Source organism: Oryx dammah, unplaced genomic scaffold, assembly GCF_014754425.2.
Source record: "Oryx dammah isolate SB20612 unplaced genomic scaffold, SCBI_Odam_1.1 HiC_scaffold_13, whole genome shotgun sequence".
Classification (NCBI taxonomy): Eukaryota; Metazoa; Chordata; class Mammalia; order Artiodactyla; family Bovidae; genus Oryx; species Oryx dammah.
Window position 1 is genome coordinate 440,307 of NW_024070197.1, and position 23,936 is coordinate 464,242.

Genomic DNA, 23,936 nt, shown 5'->3' on the forward strand with positions numbered 1-23,936 from the left:
CAACAACACAAGATGAAGCCAGGCATAACGTTCCGTAAGCCAAAGCCTAAGGGAGTCAAGCCCTCAGTTCAGTTCAGTTCATTTCAGTCGCTCAGTCGTGTCCGACTCTTTGCGACCCCATGAATCGCAGCACGCCAGGCCTCCCTGTCCATCACCAACTCCCGGAGTTCACTCAGACTCACGTCCATCGAGGCAGTGATGCCATCCAGCCATCTCATCCTCTGTCGTCCCCTTCTCCTCCTGCCCCCAATCCCTCCCAGCATCAGAGTCTTTTCCAATGAGTCAACTCTCCGCATGAGGTGGCCAAAGTACTGGAGCTTCAGCTTTAGCATCATTCCTTCCAAAGAAATCCCAGGGCTGATCTCCTTTAGAATGGACTGGTTGGATCTCCTTGCAGTCCAAGGGACTCTCAAGAGTCTTCTCCAACACCACAGTTCAAAAGCATCAATTCTTCGGCGCTCAGCCTTCTTCACAGTCCAACTCTCACATCCATACATGACCACAGGAAAAACCATAGCCTTGACTAGACGGACCATAGTCGGCAAAGTAATGTCTCTGCTTTTGAATATGCTATCTAGGTTGGTCATAACTTTTCTTCCAGGAGTAAGCGTCTTTTAATTTCATGGCTGCAGTCACCATCTGCAGTGATTTTGGAGCCCCCCAAAATAAAGTCTGACACTGTTTCCACTGTTCCCGCATCTATTTCCCATGAAGTGATGGGACCGGATGCCATACCCCTCTCCAATTCTGTGATGACTGAGAGAAGTGAGAAGCTGCAAAAAAAAAAAAAAAAAAAAGTTTGATGCTAGCACAGGTTAGTTCATGAGCTTCAAGGAAAGAAACTGTCTCCATAACACAGAAGCGCAAGGTGAAACAGCAAATGCTGATGTAGAAGCTGTACCAAAGTTATCCAAAAGATCTAGCTAAGCTAATTAAGGAACACTGCTACACTAAACAACAGATTTTTAATGTAGATGAAATAGTCTTATGCTGGAAGATGTCATCTAGGACTTTCACAGTGAGAGAGAAGTCAATGCCTGGCTTTAAAGGACATACTAAACTCTCTCGTTAGGGGCTAATGCAGCTGGTGACTAGATGTTGAAGCCAATGCTCCTTTATCATGCTGAAAATCTTGGGCCCTTAAGCATTATGCTAGATTTACTCTTCATATATTCTATAAACGGAACAACAAAGCCTGGATGACAGCACATATATTTATAACATGGTTTACTGCATAATTTAAGACTACTGTTGAGACCTACTGCTCTGAACAAAAGATTGTTTTCAAAATGTTGCTGTTCACTGAAAATGGACCCAGTCGCCCAAGAGCGCTGATGGAGATGTACATTAATGTTGTTTTCATGCCTAGCACGACAACATCCATTCTGTAGCCCATGGATCAAGTAGACTAGACTGCCAACCTTAAGAAATACATTTCATAAGGCTATAGACACCATAGATAATAACTCCTCTAATTGTTGTTGTTGTTTAGTCGCGAAGTCACATCTGACTCTTTTGTGACCCCCGTGGACTGTAGCCTACCAGGCTCCTCTTTCCATGGGATTTCCCAGGCAAAAATACTGGAGTGGGTTGCCATTTCCTTTCCCGGGGGATCTTCCCAATCCAGGGATCAAACCCCTGTCTCCTACGTTGGCACTTGGATTCTTTACCACTGAGCACTTGGGAAGGCCTGATTCCTCGAATATATCCCGGTCAAGTAAATTGAAAACCTTCTGGAAAGGATTCATCATTCTAGATGCCATTAAGAATATAGGAAAAGATCAAAATATCAACACTAACAGGATGTGGAGAAAAGTTGATTGAAGACCACTCTCATGGGTGACTTTGAGGGGTTCAAGACTTCAGTGAAGGAAGTAGCTGTAGATGTGGTGGAAAATGCAAGAGAACTAGAATTAGAATGGAGCTAGAAGAGAACTGAATTGCTGCAATCTCAGAACAAAACTTCAACAGATGGGAAAAGAAAATGGCTTCTTGAGATGAAGTACACTGGTGAAAATGCTGTGAAGAATGTTGGAATGATAATAAAGGAGTTAGAATATTACATACACTTAGTTGATAAAGCAGCAATAGGGTTTGAAAAGATTGATTCCAACCTTGAAACAATTTCTACTGTGTGCAAAATGCTATCAAACAGCATTCCATACCACAGAGAAATCATTCATGAAAGGAAGAGTCCACCCATGCAAGACATTTCATCGTCTTATTTGAAAACATTGCCATAGCCACCACAGCCTTCAGCAACCTACTTAATCAGCACCTTGATCAGTCAAAATTAAGGGAAGACCCTCCATGAGCAAAAAGATACAGCTCAGATGACAGTTAACATTTTTCTAGCAATGAAGACTTCTTTTAACTGAAGTCTATTTGTTGTCATTTTATAGATAATGCTATTGCACACTTAGGCGACTGCACAGCGTGAACGTAACACTTACATTCACTGGGAAACAAAACTTGTCACTTGCTTTAGGGTCATACTCACTTATTGTGGTGGTCTGGAACCAAACCTGCGCTATCTGTGAGGTGGGCCTTGCCTACATCTGTATACCAATAAATGGATAGTCTGGTATTTGTACACAATGGAGTTATCACTCAGCCATAACAAAGGAAAGCATGTACTGATGAACCTGGAGGGCTTAACACAAAGTAAAATAAGCCAGAGAAAAACAAGTACTGTATGACTGAATGAATGAAAGTCGCGCAGTCATGTCTGATTCTTTGTGACCCCACGGACCACAGCCCACCAGACTCCTCTGTCCATGGAATTCTCCAGGCAAGAATATTGAAGTGGGAAGCCATTTCCTTCTCCAGGGGATCTTTCCAACCCAGGGATCGAACCCAGGGCTCCTGCATTGCAGACAGATTCTTTACCATCTGAGCCACCAGGGAAGCCCAAATACTGTATGGTATCACTTATATATGGAATCGTGAAAAAGAGAGTTGAAACCACAGAAACAAAGAATGGGGTCTCAGGTCTACAGAAAATGTTGGTTGGTTATAGGGGAATAAGCTCTGGGGATCTAATATAGCATGGAGACTATAGTTAATAATGCTGTATTGTACACTTCAAATGTGCTAAGAGCATAGATCTAAGTGTTCTCACACATATGAAAAAGACAAATATATCAGGAAACGGGTATGTTAATTAACTTTATTATAGTCCTCATTTCATAATATGTGTGTATATATATAAAATCATAACATTGTACACATTCTTTTTTTTATTGTTTGGCTGTCTCAAAGGTCACACCACCTGTCATGAATGAGATAGACGAAACCATAAGCATTCTCTGAGAACCCACAATTCATTTCACATCTTCACATCTATTCCAGTCATCCTCCCCCAGAGTTCACCACCTCAAGCTTTGTGGGATCTCAGTTCCCCAACCAGGAATTGAACCCAGGCCACAGCAATGAAAGAACTAATCCTAATAACAGGACCATCAGGGAAATCCCTGTACACTTTAAATGTATACAGTATTGTTAATTATAACTCAATAAGAGAAAAGGAAAAGAAGAGATCTAAACACTACAGACAGAACCGTAAAGGATATCCTTCAAAAACAGCCCACGATCCAGGTTATGACCATGACAAGGCCTTCAACTCTTGGCATACAGAGACACGAGGAAATGTGAGATAATAAAAGGGAACAAAACCAGGGACACAGAAGTGCCATGGATCTGGATACACCGCCTGGCCAGGGAAAAGGGAAGGAACATGCAATCCATTAGCCTCACTGCAAGATTGCTGACTTCAAATATATCCGTATGAGGGTTGAGTACAAAAATCCCTATGCTTATTCAATTATTAGTATTGAAACTATATCAGTATCTCATTTAATTCTTACAATGACCCTGTAAAGGAAAACAGTAATATTATTTCCTTCTCTTTGGAAATAATAACAATAATTGGGGCCACAAGGCGAGACAAGGGCAGTGCAAACAACCCAGCCCTACCTATGAAAACAACTAACCAGAAAGCCGAGGAAACAGTGCCCAAGGTGCATGTGTTTGAACAGAGCACCTCTTGAGGAAAGGAGGGTGAGGCAAGATACAGAGCCTAGCCCAGGTCAGTCTGGGGAGGGCGGCAGTCTTACCCAGTGAGGATATAAGTGCATAGTTCTCCAGCATCACATCATGGTACAGGCGTCTCTGAGCCGCATCAAGGAGCTTCCATTCCTTCCAACTAAAGGACAGGGCAACGTCCTCAAAGGTCACACCACCCTGTCATGGAGGAGATGGCTGAAACCATAAACATTCTCTCTCTGAAAACTCACAATCCATCTCACACATCTATTCCAGTCATCCTCCCCCAGAGTTCGTCAACTCAGGGTCTGGTGCCAATGATGCCTGATGTCTCCTCACTGTCCCGTTAATCACTGCTGAGCCGTCAGCCACAAAAGGCGGTGCCCAGGAGGGATAAACTCCACGCAAACTCTGGGCCTGGCTTACAGGGTCCCATCCCTCCCACCAGGTAATTCCCCTGAGGACTCCCACATTGTGCCTCTAAGACACAGCCAAACCTGGTCTCCTTGTCACCCTTAAGTCCCCAGTACCAGGGCCTGTGGGCCCTACACCCGTCCTTCCTGTTGATGTGCACATCAGCTGACCAAAACTTCACATCTTCAGCCCCCACAGGTGCACTCCCGCAGCCCTCCCACCACCCTGCCCCACATCACAGGCATCTCTGTGGACTCGCCTATGTGCTGGAACATGACATCCAGAGAGTGCTCACCAAAATCGAACATGATCTGTATTACCCCAGATCTCGGAGGGATCCCATGCCCAGGGAAGCACTGAATGCTGTTTTGAAGCACTGTCTACTTTCCCTCTGAACTTTGTTTCAGTATTGGCCACCCAGAACCAGAGAGGGGCTGGGACATCCTCTCCTGCTTTGGTAGGTTCCATATGCGCCTTTTCAACCTTCAGGACCTGGGGGGAAACGAAGGCAACCACGGCTGGGCTCAGTGTGCATCACCTCGCCTGTATCCCCGCCTGGCACTGGAACCTAGGGACGTCAACCAGCTAACCTCTGCGCCTCGGTCCTCAGGGCTGCCTCTTATCAGGTCCTGAGACCTGAGACGAAGCCTCAACTTCCTGTGCCTTTCTCTGTCACCCCATTCCAGTACGTTCCTTCTCGGAGCAGGTTTTTGAAAACTTTTAAAGCCCCGACAGTGTTCCTTGTCCATTCAAAACTCTCCGTGGTTCCCAAGTCCCTCAGAATAAAGGAAGAGCCTCTCTGGCAGGCCAGGCCTGATTTCACCTCACACTTGTTTACTGCACATACAAGATGGACCCAGGTTTCCCCATCCTCCTGCCTCAGTCCGACCTCCAAGCTTCTGCGCCCGGGGGTCCCTCCGCCCGTCACACTCTCCCACGGGCCGTCACACCGTCAGACACAGGGCCCCACCCACGACCGCCCCACCGTCCTAGATCCCGCGGCTGCGGGCGCCTGAGCGGGAGCCTCGCGCTCGGAGCTTTAGTGTCTGGTGGGGTGAGGGCGGTGCAGGCCCGGAGATCGAGCGTTTACCTGAGGCGGGTCCCTCAGCGCCGCCGCCGCCGCCATCGGACTCTGGCCGGAGCGGGTCCGGAAGCGGCCTGAGAACTCGGGCACAGCAGGGCCTCTCCTGGGCCTAGCGCGGGGCACCCGGGCGGCGTCGCCGAGTCTCAGATCTGCCTCTGTGCAGCGCGTACAGCCTCTCCTCTCGCACCCTCCCGGTGCGGTCACCTAGATCCCGACACAACGGTCTGCAGCCGGAAAGGACCCAACGGGCGCGAAAAAACCACCGCCACAACGAGGACGCCGGAAGTCCCTCCCCCAAGCGATACGCCGGCGCAGGAATCCCTCGCTCTGATTGGTCGTTGCCTCTTAATTAAAGCTTCTCGGCCTGCCCCCTCCTCTGAGTGTCTGCGCTCTAGGGGCGCAGTGAACGGAGTTATTGTTCATCTGAAGCATTGGTTTTTGCAACCCCCTAAGGGACAGGGAGGCCTGGCGTGCTGCGATTCATGGGGTCGCAGAGTCGGACACGACTGAGCGACTGAACTGAATTGAACTGAACTGAACTGAGGGACCGTGGCATCCACTCCCAGTTGGCACAGTGGTAAACAATCGGCCAACCAGTGCAGGCTTCGATCCCTGGGTCAGGAAGATCCCCTGGAGACGGAAATGGCAACCCACTCGAGTTATTCTTGCCTGGGAAATCCCATGGACAGAGGGGCCTGGCGCGGACTACAGTCCAAGGAGTCGCGAAGAGGCGGACGCGACTGAGCACGCACGTAAGCTAAAAGGACTAAGGAGGAACGCTGGACGGTGGTCCTTATACCTCAAAGGAGGGAGAGGCTTTGCTTGTTGGAGAAAAGATATTTCAGACTCCATGAAACAGCCAGCTCACATGTGCGTGCTCATTCGCTTCAGTCGTCTCCGCCCCTGCGACCCCGCGGACTGTAGCCCGCCAGGCTCCTCTGTCCATGGCGTTCTCCAGGCAGGAACACTGCACTGGGCGGCCATGCCCTTCTCCAGGGGAGCTTCCTGACCCAGGGATTTAACTCTTGTCTCAGGGTTCAAACCACCTGCATTGGCAGCTGGATTCTTTACCACTAGCGCCACCACCTGGGGAGCACCAATATACAATATGATTTATCCTAGATAATCCAATCACTTAGTGAGTCCCTAGTTGGCTCCAGAGGCCAAATAGGAGATTTTTGACTCAGAGGCTGAGTCCTGCTTTTTCACTTTAGAGACAGAATCCCAACTTGTGCATTCTGTTACCAGGGTGCACCAAAGTTATGGACACGGGTTTCTCCACACAGGACAGGGAAGCCTGGCATGCCGCAGCCCATAGAGTTGCAGAGTTGGACACAACGGAGCGACTGAACCAACCACCACTGGATGCATGAGTGGCGGATGGTGGGGTGCTATTGGGTAAGCTGGAGAGCCTGCGGATCCCCATGAACTGCGCTGCCTCCCTCAGAAGCCTCCAGGGGCAGATCTGCCAGGAACTCTGGGCAGGGCCTAGCCTTTGGTGATTTTAGAGGGAGAAACAAGGATTCAGCGCAGAGGGTCCTTTGTGCCTCTCCACAATGGGCAGACATGCTAGGTGTCTCCTGCGACCCCTGTACCATCCCAGCCTCCCCAACTGACATTTTGGGTCCGGCACTCTCTGCTGTACTGCTCTTGTCTGAGATACAACCTTAGATCACAGGTGTCCCCGCAGACTTGATACATATCCCTCTTAAGGTATAGAGCGAAGAGTGCATGCCCCAGGCCCCTGCCCTGTACACTCCCACCCCAGTTCTTATGAGACGCTGCCCCAACTAGGAGTGAGTAGTGGCCCTGAAGTCCAAATATCTGGAAAAGCAGCCAAACGTGGTGAGATCCACAGAAGGTAAAAGCAGTTGAAAATAGTCAACAGTTACAGAAAGGGAGAGATAAAGAGTTTTGGAGAGTTTGGCGTAAGAAGCCCTTGCAAAGTAACCAGTGATTCATGCGGGGCAACTCAGAATAGCATGACCACTCAGATACCCTGATGCTAAAAAGGTGAGGCCAGTGAGGGTTTCCAGGGATGCCCGTGTGTTCAGGGACATGCCTCCCATCTGGTCAGTAAGTTATGTCTTTGAGGCCTGCGAGCCTCCAGTCAGGTCGCCTGACTTGTACAGTCTCCTCCTGCACGTGTCGTTTTCCACCAAAAGTCTGGGGGAACTTGGATAGAATTTTTCAGCTCCACAAGGACTTCCCTGGCAGTCCAGTGGCTTCACACTTCCAGGACAGTTAGGCCCTACTCTATAGCACAAGGAACTCTGCTCAATGTCACGTGGCAGCCTGGATGGGAGGGGAGCTTGGGTACATACATATCATGTGGCTGGGTCCCTTCACTGTTCACATGAAGCTATCACAACATCGTTAATCAGCTATACTCTACTAAAAATAGAAAGTTCAAAAAAATAAATGACTCTAAACTTCCATGCAGGGGGTGCAGGGTCCATCCCTGGTCAGGAAACTAAGATCCCACAGGCCACACAGCACAGCCAAACACAAACACACATACACACAAAGAAATTTTCAGCTCCTTCTCTGACCACATTCCAAATTAGTGGTGATTGGGAAACACTATAAAGACTACATTTGTTGTATTATTGAATACCTGGGTTTAAGTAATGGAGGTCATGTTTATAATGCAGACTGATCTTAAATATGTGTGGGATGTGGTCATGACATTGTGCATAACTCAGACAATTTGAAGAAAAATGAGGAAATATCCTACCTGTATTAAAAACAATGATTCCATGTGGCAAATATTACTCATTAAGGAAGAGTAAAATTCCACGTGTCTTTGCTGTTTCAGCGTCTTATTTGTAAATGAATTGGGAAACTGTCATAATGCATATTAAAAAATAGCAAATAAGAAGTGAAACAGCACAGAAACAGATATACAGGTGGCAAAGACTTGCAAAGTGCTCAAAACCACAAATCATTAAAAAATGCAATTAAAACCACACTGAGATAGCACTCTGTATGTGTGCATGCTCATTACTCAGTCATGTCCAACTCTTTGTGACCACTGGACTGCAGCCCACCAATCTCCACTGCCCATGGGATTCTCTACGCAAGAATACTGGCATGGGTTGCCATTTCCTCCTCCAGGGGATCCTCCCAACCCAGGGATCAAACTCGTGTCTCCTGAATTGCAGGTGGATTCTTTACCACTAGGCCACTGGGGAAGCCTTGAGATAGCACTATTCAGTTTTTAAAACGGGCTGCTATAAATCATATCAAGCATTAGCTGGGATGTAGAAGAAGCAGAACTCTCTAACATACTGCTAGTTAATATGCAAAAAAAAAAAAAAAAAAAGGTACAATCATTTTAGATCTATCCTGTAACTCAGACATCCCAGTTTAAGTTACTGACACAAGACCAAAGAAACACACATCCATGTAAACTAACACAAATATTTGTAACAGGTTTACTTGCAATAGTCACAACCTAGAAATAACCTAAAGAACCATAAAGAGATGGATAAGTAAATCAACAGTGGCATATCCAAAGATAAGATAAGACTCAGAAAAAAAAGAGATACCCATATCTCAAAGTAATTACAAAACAAAGAAAACCAGGGGAAAAAAAAAAACAGCTTAGTCCCATCATATAAGAAAATGCAAAGGTTATCTATTATATAAATGGTTACCTGGAGAGGTGGGAAAGCAAGAAGAGATGATAAAAAGACATGAAGTAAATACACTATGACAGATTTGGTCATTATCAAGAGTAGGATGATGTTTTCAGAGGTCTGTACATATGTCAAAATTTGTAAAACTGTATATTTTACTTATAAGCTGTTGATTACAAGTAAATTGTATCTTTATAAAGCTTTAAAAACTGGCTCAAGGGGGAAAAAAAAAAAAAAACACCCATGTCCCACTCTTTATGGAAAATAGGCTAAGAAACACTGTACGGACTCCAGCACCTCTCTCCTTATGCCCTCTGGAAGGTCAGTCTTGTCTCAGTAGCAACACTTCTGTCCATCAGGAGGCGTGCGGCACAGGCCGAGCACCACATCCTCGGAATACCCTTTTTTCCTCCCTGCGTGGTAAGGGTCTTGAGGTGAACATCAATGACAGGCTACAGCGATCCTCAAAGCCTGACTAATTTCCCTGACAACATCCTCAGCTACACAAGATAGGCATGCCCACAAGTCCTGAAATTTGCAGCAGAGTCACAGAAACATTGCTGGCTACACTTTGTTTTATTTTGGTCACTTTGAGATTTATGGGATTTTAGTTCCCCAACCAGGGATTGAACCAGGGCCCTTGGCAGTGAAATCGTAAGTCCTAACCACTGGACCATCAGGGAATTCCCTCTAGCTACATTTTTAGAAGAGGTACATTTCATCTAACTGGCTGCAGTCTTCTACACTATATACTAGAGTTTCCATACTTATGGTTCCCCATACAACTGTTCTGTATCTCTCAGGGTTCTCTTACAACCAATGACAACCAGTGGGTTGTGGCCATCAAGGAATGTGGATCTTTGTAGACCTAGGGAAGACGTTCTGACATCAGTGATGGAAATCTCTGTGATCTTAACTCCAAGTAAGAGAAAAAAATGATGTGGTTCTCAGAACCACTCCCCTTCCTTAAGAGTCATCTGAGACTCATAAAATGTATAGCATACAGGCTTCAAATGAAGAGAAAGTCCTTCAGTCTTTCCTAGGAGGCTCTGAGCAGTAATGCAAATTTGGTCAAAATCACCAAGTTATTTTCTGCCATGATGCTGCTCCTCCTCAGGTACAGCATGTAAGATCTATAAAAAATTTCCCCCTCCTTCCTGCCTGTAGATTAGAAACTACCCTACACAGGAACAGAACTGTCAAGATTAATGAAGACTTCAAGGGTAAGGCCTTTGTTACTGTTCAAAGCAATGTGTAGCTGAGCTCTGGAGTCCAAGACTTGCAAGCTGGACACACTCATCGCAAGTATCACATGACACCAACATGTCCCTTAAAACCGTCGTCTTTGTTGGAGCACTACCAGCAAAGTCGAATTATGTTCTATGGATCAACACTGGGTTAGGTCTACGCCCAACACCGTCAAAGAGGAGGAAAGAACCCCCTAGGGCTCAGGTAACTCCTGATTTGGCCAATACATGGGGGGACAGAGTTAAATTTCCCTGAGCACACTATGTGGACCTGCTAGGTGGTAGATGTGAAATGGCCTTGACCACAGAGATGGCTTAAATTGAAGAAAGTAGGGGAAACTGCTAGACCATTCAGGTATGACCTAAATCAAATCCCTTATGATTATACAGTGGAAGTGAGAAATAGATTTAAGGGCCTAGATCTGATAGATAGAGTGCCTGATGAACTATGGACAGAGGTTCATGACATTGTACAAGGAGACAGGGATCAACACCATCCCCATGGAAAAGAAATGCAAAAAAGCAAAATGGCTGTCTGGGGAGGCCTTACAAATAGCTGTGAAAAGAGAGGCGAAAAGCAAAGGAGAAAAGGAAAGATATAAGCATCTGAATGCAGAGTTCCAAAGAATAGCAAGGAGAGATAAGAAAGCCTTTCTCAGTGATCAATGCAGAACAATAGAGGAAAACAACAGAATGGGAAAGACTAGAGATCTCTTGAAGAAAATCAGAGATATCAAGGGAACATTTCATGCAAAGATGGGCTCGATAAAGGACAGAAATGGTCTGGACCTAACAGAAGCAGAAGACGTTAAGAACAGGTGCAAGAATACACGGAAGAACTGTACAAAAAAGATCTTCACAACCAAGATAATCATGATGGTGTGATCACTCATCTAGAGCCAGACATCCTGGAATGTGAAGTCAAGTGGGCCTTAGAAAGCATCACTATGAACAAAGCTAGTGGAGGTGATTGGATTCCAGTGGAGCTGTTTCAAATCCTGAAAGATGATGCTGTGAAAGTGCTGTACTCGATATGCCAGCAAATTTGGAAAACTCAGCAGTGGCCACAGGACTGGAAAATGTCAGTTTTCATTCCAGTCCCAAAGAGAGGCAATGCCAAAGAATGCTCCAACTACCGCACAATTGCACTCATCTCACACACTAGTAAAGTAATGCTCAAAATTCTCCAAGCCAGGCTTCAGCAATACATGAACTGTGAACTTCCACATGTTCAAGCTGGTTTTAGAAAAGGCAGAGCAACCAGAGATCAAATTGCCAACATCGCTGGATCATGGAAAAAGGAAGAGAATTCCAGAAAAACATCTATTTCTGCTTTATTGACTATGCCAAAGCCTTTGACTGTGTGGATCACAATAAACTGTGGAAAATTCTGAGAGAGATGGGAATACCAGACCACCAGGTCTCTCAAGAGACCTGCCTCTTGAGAAACCTATATGCAGGTTAGGAAGCAACAGTTAGAACTGGACATGGAACAAAAGACTGGTTCCAAATAGGAAAAGGAGTACGTCAAGGCTATATATTGTCACCCTGCTTATTTAACTCATATGCAGAGTACATCATGAGAAACGCTGGGCTGGAAGAAGCACAAGCTGGAATCAAGATTGTCGGGAGAAATATCAATAACCTCAGATATGCAGATGACATCACCCTTATGGCAGAAAGTGAAGAGGAACTAAAAAGCCTCTTGATGAAAGTGAAAGAGGAGAGTGAAAAAGTTGGCTTAAAGCTCAACATTCAGAAAACGAAGATCATGGGATCCGGTCCCATCACTTCACGGGAAATAGATGGGGAAACAGTGGAAACAGTGTCAGACTTTATTTTTTGGGGCTCCAAAATCACGGCAGATGGTGACTGCAGCCATGAAATTAAAAGACGCTTACTCCTTGGAAGGAAAGTTATGACCAACCTAGATAGCATATTCAAAAGCAGAGCCACTACTTTGCCAGCAAAGGTCCGTCTAGTCAAGGCTATGGTTTTTCCTGTGGTCATGTATGGATGTGAGAGTTGGACTGTGAAGAAGGCAGAGCACCGAAGAATGGATGCTTTTGAACTGTGGTGTTGGAGAAGACTCTTGAGAGTCCCTTGGACTGCAAGGAGATCCAACCAGTCCATTCTGAAGGAGATCAGCCCTGGGATTTCTTTGGAAGGAATGATGCTGAAGCTGAAACTCCAGTACTTTGGCCACCTCATGGGAAGAGTTGACTAATTGGAAAAGACTCTGATGCTGGGAGGGATTGGGGGCAGGAGGAGAAGGGGACGACAGAGGATGAGATGGCTGGATGGCATCACCGACTCGATAGACATGAGTTTGAGTGAACTCTGGGAGTTCGTGATGGACAGGGAGGCCTGGTGTGCTGCAATTCATGGGGCTGCAAAGAGTCGGACACGACTGAGCGACTGAGCTGAACAAAGATGGCAGTGAGACAAATGGGGGATGAACCCTGGACAGGTGGAGAGTGCAACACAATCACACAGGCTTCACACGTAAGCAGGGACTCTCCCACTGTTTATGCATAGATGGATGAAAGTCACTTAAGACAGATGGCTCCTCAGAAAGTTTCCTCCAGTGCCCTTAAACAGAATGCTGAAACCACATTTCCTGCCTATCTATGCCATGCCTTTGTGTGAACTCTGATGTTGAAAGGGGTTAGATTTTTCCTGCAAGATTATCCACATTCAGTGCACTCTTAAGGCCTTTCTCCAATGTGACCTTTCTGATGACAACGCAGTTTGGATGTGGTAATAAAAGATTTCCCGCATTCACTGCAGACGTAAGGCCTTTCTCCTGTGTGAACTCTCTGATGATAATGGAGAGTGGAACTACAAGTAAAAGATTTACCACATTCACTGCACTCATAAGGCCTTTCTCCTGTGTGAATTCTCTGGTGTATTATGAGGTTATTTCTTTGGATAAAGGATTTCCCACATTCCCTACACTCATAAGGCCTTTCTCCAGAATGAACTCTTTGATGATAATGGAGGTCAGACCTAGAGATAAAAGACTTCCCGCATTCACTGCACTCATAGGGTCTTTCTCCAGTGTGAGCTCTCTGATGATAACGGAGGCTGGAGCTGAAGGTAAAAGATTTCCCACATTCATTGCAAACATAAGGCCTTTCTCCTGTGTGAATTCTCTGGTGTAAAATGAGGTTATTTCTTCGATTAAAGGACTTCCCACATTCACTGCACTCAAAAGGCCTTTCTCCGGTGTGGACTCTCCAGTGTTGAATGAGTGTCCACCTATTGTTAAAAGACTTCCCACATTCAGTGCACTTAAAAGGCTTTTCACCAGTGTGAGCTTTCTGGTGTTGATTCAATTGGGATCCATACTTAAACAATTTCCCACACTCAGTACACTCATAAGGCCTTTCTCCTGTGTGAACTCTCTGATGTTGAATGAGAACCCACCTATTGTTAAAAGATTTTCCACATTCACTACATTCATACGGCCTTTCTCCAGTGTGAACTCTCTGATGATAATGGAGGTTAGAGCTAGTGGTAAAAGTCTTCCCACACTGACTACACGCATAAGGTCGTTCTCCTGTGTGAGATCTCTGATGATACCTGAGGGCAGGCCTAGAGACAAAAGATTTCTCACAGTCACTACACTCGTAAGGCCTTTCTCCTGTGTGAGATCTCTGATGGTAAGTGAGGGCTGAGCTAGAGGTAAAAGATTTTGAACATTCACCACACACATAACTGTTTTCTCCACTGTGCCATGTGCGGGGAGAAATGAGGACCGATTTGTGGCTTAAGAATTTCCCACATTTGCTGCAATTGTATTGCATTGCCCCAGTCTGAACGCTTTGATGTTGACACAGAGTTGAGCTTTGCCTGAAGGGTTTTCCAGATTCACCACACACATGAATCCATTCTCCAGCGTGGGCTCTCTGGTGCACAACAAATGAGGATTTGTACCTGAATGCTTTCCCACATTCACTGCACACAAAACAAGGTCTTCCAGTGTGGACACCCTGGTCCTGAACAAGTGTACGTGGGGGACTAAGGGCTTTCTTGCATTCTTCCCATGTGTGATGAGTTTTCCTGCCACGTGAGGTTGACTTGCACTGGGTGACTGTGTTTGGCTTCTTCACAGCCTGTTGCTGCAGGTGAACCATGATGGTCAGGAAGTCCTTTTCAAAATCCCTGCAGGTAAATGGCTTCTGTGACACATGGAAGCTGCAGCTCTTCACCAGCAAGGCCTTGTCCACACTGCTGCTGAGGGTTTTCTCTCCCATGTGCTGCTCTGGGTGCTGCTGAAAGTTTGCACGAAAACAGAACTGTTTCACACATGCTGCACACCTCAACAGTTTCTGGATGTGTTGTGTTTCATGGTGCACAGCCAAGCGGAAAACGTTTCTCAAGACTGGACCACAAATCTCACAAAGGTTCATCTTTTGAGTAGACAAACCTGCCTTTGGAGTCCTAGCCTGTGACACTCCTAGAGAAGTGATCTGTTCAGAAGGCGCCTCTGGATTCTCTGTTCCACAGCAGCAACCTGAACAGAAAGAAATGCAGGTCAAGTACATATTGACTATAGGGAAGGGTCAAGCTCATCACAAATTTGCATCTGCATCAACAACAAAACAGCCAGAAAACAAAAACAGTGGCTACGATTTCCCTGGAGATCCAGTGGTTAAAACTTCACCTTCCAATGAAGGGAGTGTGGGTTCAATCCCTGGTTGGGGAGCTAATATCCCATAGGCCTCTGTCAAAAAACCAAAACAGAAAACAGAAACAATACTGTAACAAATTCAATAAACACTTTAAAAATAGTCCACATCAAAATCTTAAAACAAAAACAGCAACCAAATTAGACTGAATCTTATGTTGTGAAAAAGAGACTCACACATCAGTGCTAAGGACACACAGAGCTCAAAATGAAGGCAACATAAAGATACTCCATGCAAATGGAAAACTGGAAGTCAGCATAAGTACTGTATAGCTTCAGACAAAACAAATATTAAGTGAAAAACTGCCACAAAAGACAAAGAAGTTCATGATATAATGATAAAACAGTTAATCAAGGGACTATAACAATAGTTAGTGTATATGCATTGAACATTGTAGCATGAAAATGTATGCATCAAATGTTAACCAATCTGAAAGCAGATTTCATAGAACTTTCCTGGTGGTCTGGTGGTTAAGAATTTACCTTGCCATGCAGGGGACAGGGGTTCAATCCCTAGTAAGGTAATTAAGATCTCACATGCTGCAGAGCTACTGAGCTGGCATGCTACAGTTTCTGAGCCCATGAGTTCCAGAGCCAGCTCACCACAATGGAGGGCCTGTGTGCTGTAAATACTGAAGCCCATGCACCACAACTAGGGAGTCTGTGTACCTCAACAGAAGATTCCAAATGATGAAACAAAGAAGATCCTGTGTATTGCAACTAAGACCTGACACAGTCAAATAAATAAATAAAATTAGGAAAAAAACAAAAAGAGCTAGAGACTTCAATATTTTCCTTTAACAATAGGTAGATCAACCAGACAGAAATTCAATACGAAAACTTTGCACTTGAACATATACTTTAGATCAAATGGACATATACAAAATATAACGTCCAACTGCAGCAGAATACACATTCTCCTCAACTGCATACAGAACACTGCCCAGAGCAGATCATATGCTATGGGTTATAAAACCAGGTTTAACAAATTTAAGGAGATTGAAATAATATAAAGTATCTTTGCTGACCACAATGGATTGAAGCAAAAAATCAGTAACAAGGAGGAAACTGGGAAAATTCACAAATATGTGGAAATTAAACAACAGAATCATGGAAAAATAATGGATCTCAGAAGAAACCAAAAAATACCTTACCAGTTCAAAGAGGGAAACTTAGAGCAGTAAATGCTTACTGTAGGCATATACAGGAAAATAAAAATCTTGGCTTCACAGGTGACTTCTACCAAACATTCAAAAAAGATTAAATACCTACCCTTTTCAAACTCTTTCAAAATATTGGAGAAAGGAATGCTTCCTAGCTCATTTTACAGTGGCAACATCACCAGATACCAAAACCAGATGAAGACAACACAGAAAATTATAGGACAACATCTCTGATAAACACAGATGCAAAAATCCTGAACAAAATATTAACTCTGAATTAAGTGGGTAAAGAAGGAACATACCTGAACATAATAAAAGTCATAGAAGGCAAATCCTTCAGTTGACATCAAGCTCAATGGTGAAATGTCAAAAGCCCTCCCTCTAAAATCAGGAACAAGAAAAAGATGTCCACTATCTCCACTCTTATTCAGTGTAATATTGAAAGTCCTAGCGAACAGCAGTCAGGCAAGTGAAAAAAAGGAAAAAAAAAAAAACGCATCCAAAATGGAAAAGGCAGAAGAAAAACTTTCACTATTTGCAGATATCATGGTTTTACACATAGAAAACTCGAAGGACTCCACCAATAATATATTAGAAATAACCAACAAAGTTGCAGGGTAAAAAATCAACATACAAAAAACAATTCAATTTCTAAACTTGAACAGTGAGCTAGCAAAAAAATTAAAACAATCCCATTTACAATTCCAACAAAAAGGATAAAATACCTAGGAATATTTAACCAAGAAGGATGAAGACCTATACATGAGAAACTCTAAGACATTGTTGAAAGATTGAAAAAGATACAAATGGAAAGCAATTATGTGCTCACTGACTGGATGAATTAACATTATCAAATTTAAATTAAAAAAAAAAAACTTGGAAAAAAAAAATAAAATGTCCATACTACCTAAAGCAATCTACAGATTGAATGCAATCTCAATCGAAATCCCAAGGACATTTTTCACAGAAATAGAACAAAAAATCTGACAATTTATATATAAAGCCACAAAACTTAGCAAATAGCCAAAGGATTATTATAAAAGAAACAAAAAAAACTCAAGAAAACAAAACTACGGGAATTCCCTAGAGATCTGATGGTTAGGACTCAGCTCTTTCACTGCAATGACCCAGCTTCAATCCCTGGTCAAGGAACTAAGTTGACCTGCTTGCTGCAACTAGAGAAAGTCCAAATGCAGCAATGAAGACTCAGCACAGCCAAAAATAAACGAATCTTTAAAAAAATTTAAAAAGACATGACCCACCCCCCCACACACACCCAGGGTGGTCCAGTGGTTAAGAATCCAACTGCCAATGCCTGGGACACAAGTTTGATCCCTGGTGCAGAAAGATTCCATATGCTGAAGGGTAACTGAGCCCATGGGCCACAACTAGTGAAGCCCACTTGCCCTAGAGCCTGTGCTCCACAACAGAAGATGCTGCAATAAGAAGCCTATGCATCTTTGATTCAGTTCTAATGAGGTGGATGAAACTGGAGCCTATTATACAGTGAAGTAAGTCAGAAAGAAAAACACCAATGCAGTTTATTAACACATATATATGGAATTTAGAAAGATGGTAACAATGACCCTATATGCGAGACAGCAAAAGAGACACAGATGTAAAGAACAGACTGTTGGACTCTATGGGAGAAGGCAAGGGTGGGATGATTTGAGAGAACAGCATTGAAACATGTATATTCTATGTGAAACAGATCGCCAGTCCAGGTTCGATGCATGAGACAGTGTACTCAGGGCTGGTATCCTGGGATGACACTGAGGGATGGGATGGGGAGGGAGGTGGGAGGGGGGTTCAGGATGGGGAACACATGTACACCCATGGCTGATTCATGTCAATGTATGGCAAAACCCACTACAATATTGTAAAGTAATTGGCCTCCAATTAAAAAAAAAAAAGCCCATGCACCACAAGTTGAGTAGCCCCCACTGACCTCAACTAGAGAAACCTCACACAGAGCAACAAAAACTCAGTGCAGCCAAAAATAATTTCTTTTTTAAAATGACGGGTAACATGCTAGCAAGGATACACAGAAAAGGGAACCATTGCACACGGTTGCAAAGAATGAAAATTAATGTAGTCATGGAAAATACCACTAATATTCATCAAAATACTGAAAGCAGGACTACCATATGATCAAACACACCAACTCCTGGGTCTATATCCCGAGGAACAAAACCAGCTTCTTCATGAAACAGGTGCGTGTGCATATTCATTGCAGCATTATTCAAAAGAGCCAAGATACAGACACATTTTAAAGTGTTCATTACTGGATGAAGTGATCAAATACGGTACACACACACACATGCACCAACTTTCCCATGATTATGTGCGCAGGAATATTCAGACAAGAAAAAGGAAAAACTGCCACTTGCAACAATCATGAGCCTAGAGGACACTATGCTAAATGAAATAAGCCACAGAGAGAAGAACAAATAGTTTATTAAATATAGAATCTTTAAAAAAGTCACACTTAGAGAAGCATAAAGTAGAATGCCAAATATTGAGAGCTATAAAAATGGGGAGATGGTCAAAAACACTTCGTTATGAGTAAGTTCTAAGAACCAAATGTGCAGAATAGTGACTATAGTCATTAATATTGCATTGCACACTTGAAATTTGCTAACAAATCCTAAGTATTCTCACACACACAAAAGAAAAATAAGTTATGTCTGGTGATAGGTGTGTTAATAAATTTCATGGTGATAACTGTTTCATAATATACATATCAAATCATTACATTATATATATTAAGTACATAAAATTTTATGAGTTATACCTCAATAAAGTTGGGAGGACAGGATGAAATGGAAACAAGAGGTGTAAACATCATAAAGAGCCACATAGGAGAAAGATCCGGAGTAGCCAGCGCTCACGTAAGTAGTCCCCGTGACATTGGCTGCGAGTCCATCACCAGGCAGAGAAGTGTCCGCTAAGGAGGGGCCGCAGACGCCGCGTGGGTCTCAACACACTGGCCCATTCGGGGAAAGGGCAAGCCAGCTGCACCCAAGGCCTTACCGCAAGACCAGGAACCAGAAACCCTTCCCTGTGACTGTTCAGTATAGCAGGCATTAGGGATGGAGGGGAGAAAAAAGGGCAGTGCAAACGGCCCAGCCCTATTGACCACAACCACCCAGGACACTGGGGAAGCAAGCAGTGCCTACGCCACGTGCGGACAGAGCACCTTCTGGGGCGTGAGGAGGATACAGAGGCCAGCCCAGGTCAGCAGGGAGGCTGAAGGTCTTACCCAGTGAGCATATAAGTGCATAGTTCTCCAGCATCACATCCAGATACAGGCGTCTCTGAGCCTCATCAAGGAGCCTCCATTCCTCCCAGGAGAAGTGCACAGCAACATCTGGAAAGGTCACACCACCCTGTGGCGAAGGGGACAAATGAGACCTTGAACGTTCTCTAAGAATCCACAACACATCTCTCCAAACGCCTATGCCATTCCCATCTTCCACTGGTGCCACTGATGCCGTCTCTCTCTTCACCACCTGCTTTACTCACTGTGTTCAGCCCTCGGCAGTAACTGGGCGGGGGGCGGTACTACAAGGCTTCTCCAGAATTTTGTGCACACAGATGCCATCTAAACTCTGGGTTTGGCCTGCAACGTCCTGTCCCTCCAACCAAGCAATTCCCCTAGAGTCTCCCAAATTATGGGAACCCAGACACAGCCAAAGGTAAGAACATGCTTCACTTGTAAATACTCAACATTAGGAACCTGAGGCCATCAGTTCACGCTTCCTCTCAATGGGCAGAGCACTCTGTAGGGAGCACTTCTCTCAGCTTCAGACTCTACAGAGGCACTTCCGCAGCACTGCCATCTCCCTGCGCCACCGCACAGGATTCCTCCTGAACATGCATGCACACTGGTGCGTGGCATCCAGAGAATGCTTGAGGAATTAAGGAAGATTCACTACAAGCCCAGTCCTCTGATGGAGCTGACACCAGGCTAAGCCACACATGCTGCTTAGAAGATCTTGCCACATGCTGCCAGTCCTTCCTTCAATATTCCCCACCCTAAAACCACACGATTTTCACATTCCCGTAACTCTCTTCAACTTCTTTACTGCCAGCTTTGCCCTTTCAACAACCACAACGCGCTTCTCTCCACTCAATCTTTGTAAAAAAATCCAGCCGTAAAAATTTCCCCTCCAGTCACAGTGACTCACAAATGACATCTACTCCAGACCTTATCCACTAGCAAGGCTAAAACATCCCAGACCCTGTCAAAGTTCATTGCAACATTCTGGAGAAGTCATATAGTACTAAATGAGAAGCAGCCCCAGCCTCACTGCCTTCTTGTCTCAATTACTCCTGGGTCTCCTCAGCCATATCTCAGACTCCATTCATCCCACTGAAGCCTTGGCCGCCTGCCAAGTTGACATCTCTTACACGGGTCCCACTGCCACTTCTCTACTTCACCTGGGTTTTCAATGCCCTACAAACCCTGAACAAAAGTACTACTCCTTAGCACACACCCTAGTCTTTCTGACCTACTAATATCATGGCCACTATAACCTGCATTCCCCTCCTAAATGTGATCCACAGCTCCACACAATGGTCATCACTTTTGAAAATTTCCATTCCTGAACATGTTCCCCAGACATCCTAGTCAACTGCCCATGTTGCCTACACTCAGTCTTCTCTGAAACATTTCAGACTCTTCAGAGAGCCAAAATAAACTCATAATATTTCCAAGGAAAATTAACCTGCTGCTAAGGTCCCCATCCACTTGATGGGTCTTCCACCCCTTTGTCTACTGGGGCCAAAACCCAAGGGTCAGCCCTTACAATTGCCTTTCTCTTGTCATCAACAACACCCACAATTTTATTTGTCCCTTTGTATGACAGCAGGGTAAGAACAACCCTTAGCAGGCAGCCATGGCTATGCCTCATTACTCTGTAACTAAACAATAAGTCTTGCTCAGCCACTGGTCAGTGCCTCTGAGGACCCTCCCCACAAGCAACCAAATGTCAATGAGTGACCTTTAGGGAAGTGATTCAGTCAAGGGTCAGTGGTGTGGTGATCATCAGGTGAAGAGTGAGCTAGGACACAGATTCAGGCCTTCTTCTGGAGGCCCTCCAGGGCAATCAGGCTTGGGCCAGCGGGTCACCTGGAGAATCCAGGAAACAGGCTGGGGATTACGTCCTGCCGGACTTCAGCACCCTCATAAAGCCCTCTACTAGCCGTGGCCCAGGCCGTGAGGCAGTAGTGAACCTCTCTCCCATTCTTGTCTCTGCGATGTAACAGCCGTGGCCGTCTGCATGGTTTGCAGTCTGTGAGAACTGGTTCCCCACTTTGGACAGCCTGAGGAGCCCGAGTTTGATTATAAAGAAAGCTGAGCACCGAAGAGTTGATGCTTTTGTACTGTGGTGTTGGGAGAAGATTCTTGAGAGTCCCTTAGATAGCAAGAAGATCAAACCAGTCAATCCTAAAGGAAATCAGTCCTGAATATTCATTGGAAGGACTGATGCTGAAGCTGAAACTCCAGTACTTTGGCCCCCTGATGTGAAGAACTAACTCATTGAAAAAGACCCTGATGCTGGAAAGACTGAACACAGAAGGGGAAGGGGACAATAGAGGATGAGATGGCATCACCGACTCAAAGGACACGAATCTGAGTAAGCTCTGGGAGTTGGTGATGGACAGAGAAGCCTGGCATACTGCGATCCATGGGGTCGCAGAGTCAGATACGACTGAGTAACTGAACTGAACTGAGGAGACTGAGGGCCAGTTGGGTTGGGTGCCTGGCTCCCTCAGGGATGACAGCTGGGCAAGTCTGGGGACCTGGCCTTGAAGGAGCTGCCAACTGCAATCTGCCTCCTCTCAGCTAGGGCTGGGACATTGGAGGGTGAAAGTTGTGCCTTGGGACTTTGCCCTTTCTTGTCAGGACAGAGAATAACATTCATCTGGTAGAGACTTACAGGAACATCGTTACCTGACCGTGAACTGATCCCAAGAACAAAGGATCTGACATGAGAAATCTACAACAGCTAACCACGCCCACACCTCACCTTTTGCTTTTAAAGGGCCTTGCTGAAACTTTTCAGTAACTTTGGGGCTCTTAGGGCATGAGCCACCCATCTCCTTGTACAAATCTGTAATAAACCTCTGTTCCAAACTCTGTTTTAATATTGACGGGGCTGACTGTGTGGGGGCCACAGTTCAGTTCAGTTTAGTCGCTCAGTCGTGTCCGACTCTTTTTGACCCCATGAATCGCAGCACGCCAGGCCTCCCGGTTCATCACCAACTCCCGGAGTTCACTCAGACTCACGTCCATCGAGGCAGTGATGCCATCCAGCCATCTCATCCTCGGTCGTCCCCTTCTCCTCCTGCCCCCAATCTCTCCCAGCATCAGAATCTTTTCCAATGAGTCAACTCTTCGCATGAGGTGTCCAAAGTACTGGAGCTTCAGCTTTAGCATCATTCCTTCCAAAGAAATCCCAGGGCTGATCTCCTTCAGAATGGACTGGTTGGATCTCCGTGTGGGGCGCAAGGACTTGCGATTTCGGTAACACCTTCTCAAAAAACTGATCCAGAATTCAACCACTTTTCACACATCCAAGGTAGTCACGCTGGTCCATCAATACACACCTAGGCTATTACAATTAATACCTCTGTGCTTCCTGTCTCCTTCCTCCCTCTCCTACTTTTTTTCTTGGCAGTCAGAGGGAGCCTATTTTGGTATACATGCAATCACTTCCCGCTTGCTATTCAAACCCTCTTTTACCTATAAATGGTCTTTTCTTTTTTTCTGGCTGCACGGTGGGACTTGTGAGATCTTAGTTCCCCAACCAGGGGTTGAATCGGAGCCCTCGGCCAAAAGAGGCGGAATCCTAACCACTGGGCTGCCAGGAAATTTCCATAAATGGCCAACCTTTCTCGCAGCAACACTGCAACCTTGACTGGCCCAGCTGCAACTTGCTCCTAGCAGAAACTGCTAGGAGGATGGAGAATTGCTATACCTTAGTCCCTGGTCAGTACCACCTCCAAATCTCTGCGCCTGCAGGGTCCTCCGCCCGTCACCCTCTCCCACGCGCCTTCACAGTCCTTCAGACGCAGGGCCACGCCCAAGTCGGCCTCCCCGGCCTGGATCCCGGGGACTGGGCGGCGGGCACGTGAGCAGGCGCCCCCCACCCCTCGACGCTCGGGGCTTCAGTGTCTGGTGGGGCGAGGGCGGTGAAGGCCCAGGGGGACCAGCGTGTACCTGAGCCGGGGCCCTCAGTGCCGCCGCCATCGGACTCCGTGGGCGGAGCGGGGCGGGAGCAGCCGGAGTACCCCGCCCGGCGCGGCCCCTCCCGGTCTCGGCGCGGCGCACCCTGCGCGGCGTCAGCGAGCCTCACACCCGCCTCTCTGCAGCGGGTACCTTCTCAGTCTCATCCCCGCTTCCCAGCACGAGTAACCGAAGCGCTTGAAATATGAAAGACCTCTGGCACTTTCAAAATGACGCTCATAGCGTCGCGGCCGGAAGTCCCGCCCAGATGTTATTGCCTCACAGGAACATGGGCTTCTCTTTGTCCTAATTGGCTGATCGTCAGCAGCCGCCCATCGCACAGCCGCCTGGGTAATGTATTTTCCCACAGATACAGGAGCCAAGGTCCAGTTTTGAGTTATCCCTGGCGTCCGGGA

General features: G+C 45.7%; 2 protein-coding genes across 3 annotated transcripts in view; both read right to left on the reverse strand.

Annotated features, from left to right (window-relative positions):
* The window catches only part of LOC120871787 (zinc finger protein 345-like), a 32,886-nt gene extending 27,051 nt beyond the window's left edge, over positions 1-5,835 (reverse strand). Inside the window, exons 1-2 of one of the 2 annotated variants that reach the window (XM_040251734.1) lie at positions 5,549-5,804; positions 4,116-4,242 (exon numbers count right to left, since the gene is read on the reverse strand). In XM_040251734.1, coding sequence (XP_040107668.1) covers positions 4,116-4,242; positions 5,549-5,584 — 163 coding nt within the window. In that variant the 5' untranslated portion in view covers positions 5,585-5,804. Of the gene's footprint in view, positions 1-4,115; positions 4,243-5,548 lie in introns of both variants that reach the window. The other variant, XM_040251732.1, reaches the window with a different exon arrangement.
* Positions 5,836-13,132: 7,297 nt separating this feature from the next.
* LOC120871796 (zinc finger protein 256-like) lies at positions 13,133-23,769 on the reverse strand. The gene is given in 4 exon segments (XM_040251749.1): positions 13,133-13,247; positions 13,250-14,949; positions 19,549-19,675; positions 23,515-23,769. Coding segments are annotated over 4 exon segments (1,893 nt in total). The 5' UTR covers positions 23,545-23,769; the 3' UTR covers positions 13,133-13,211.
* Positions 23,770-23,936: the final 167 nt, after the last annotated feature.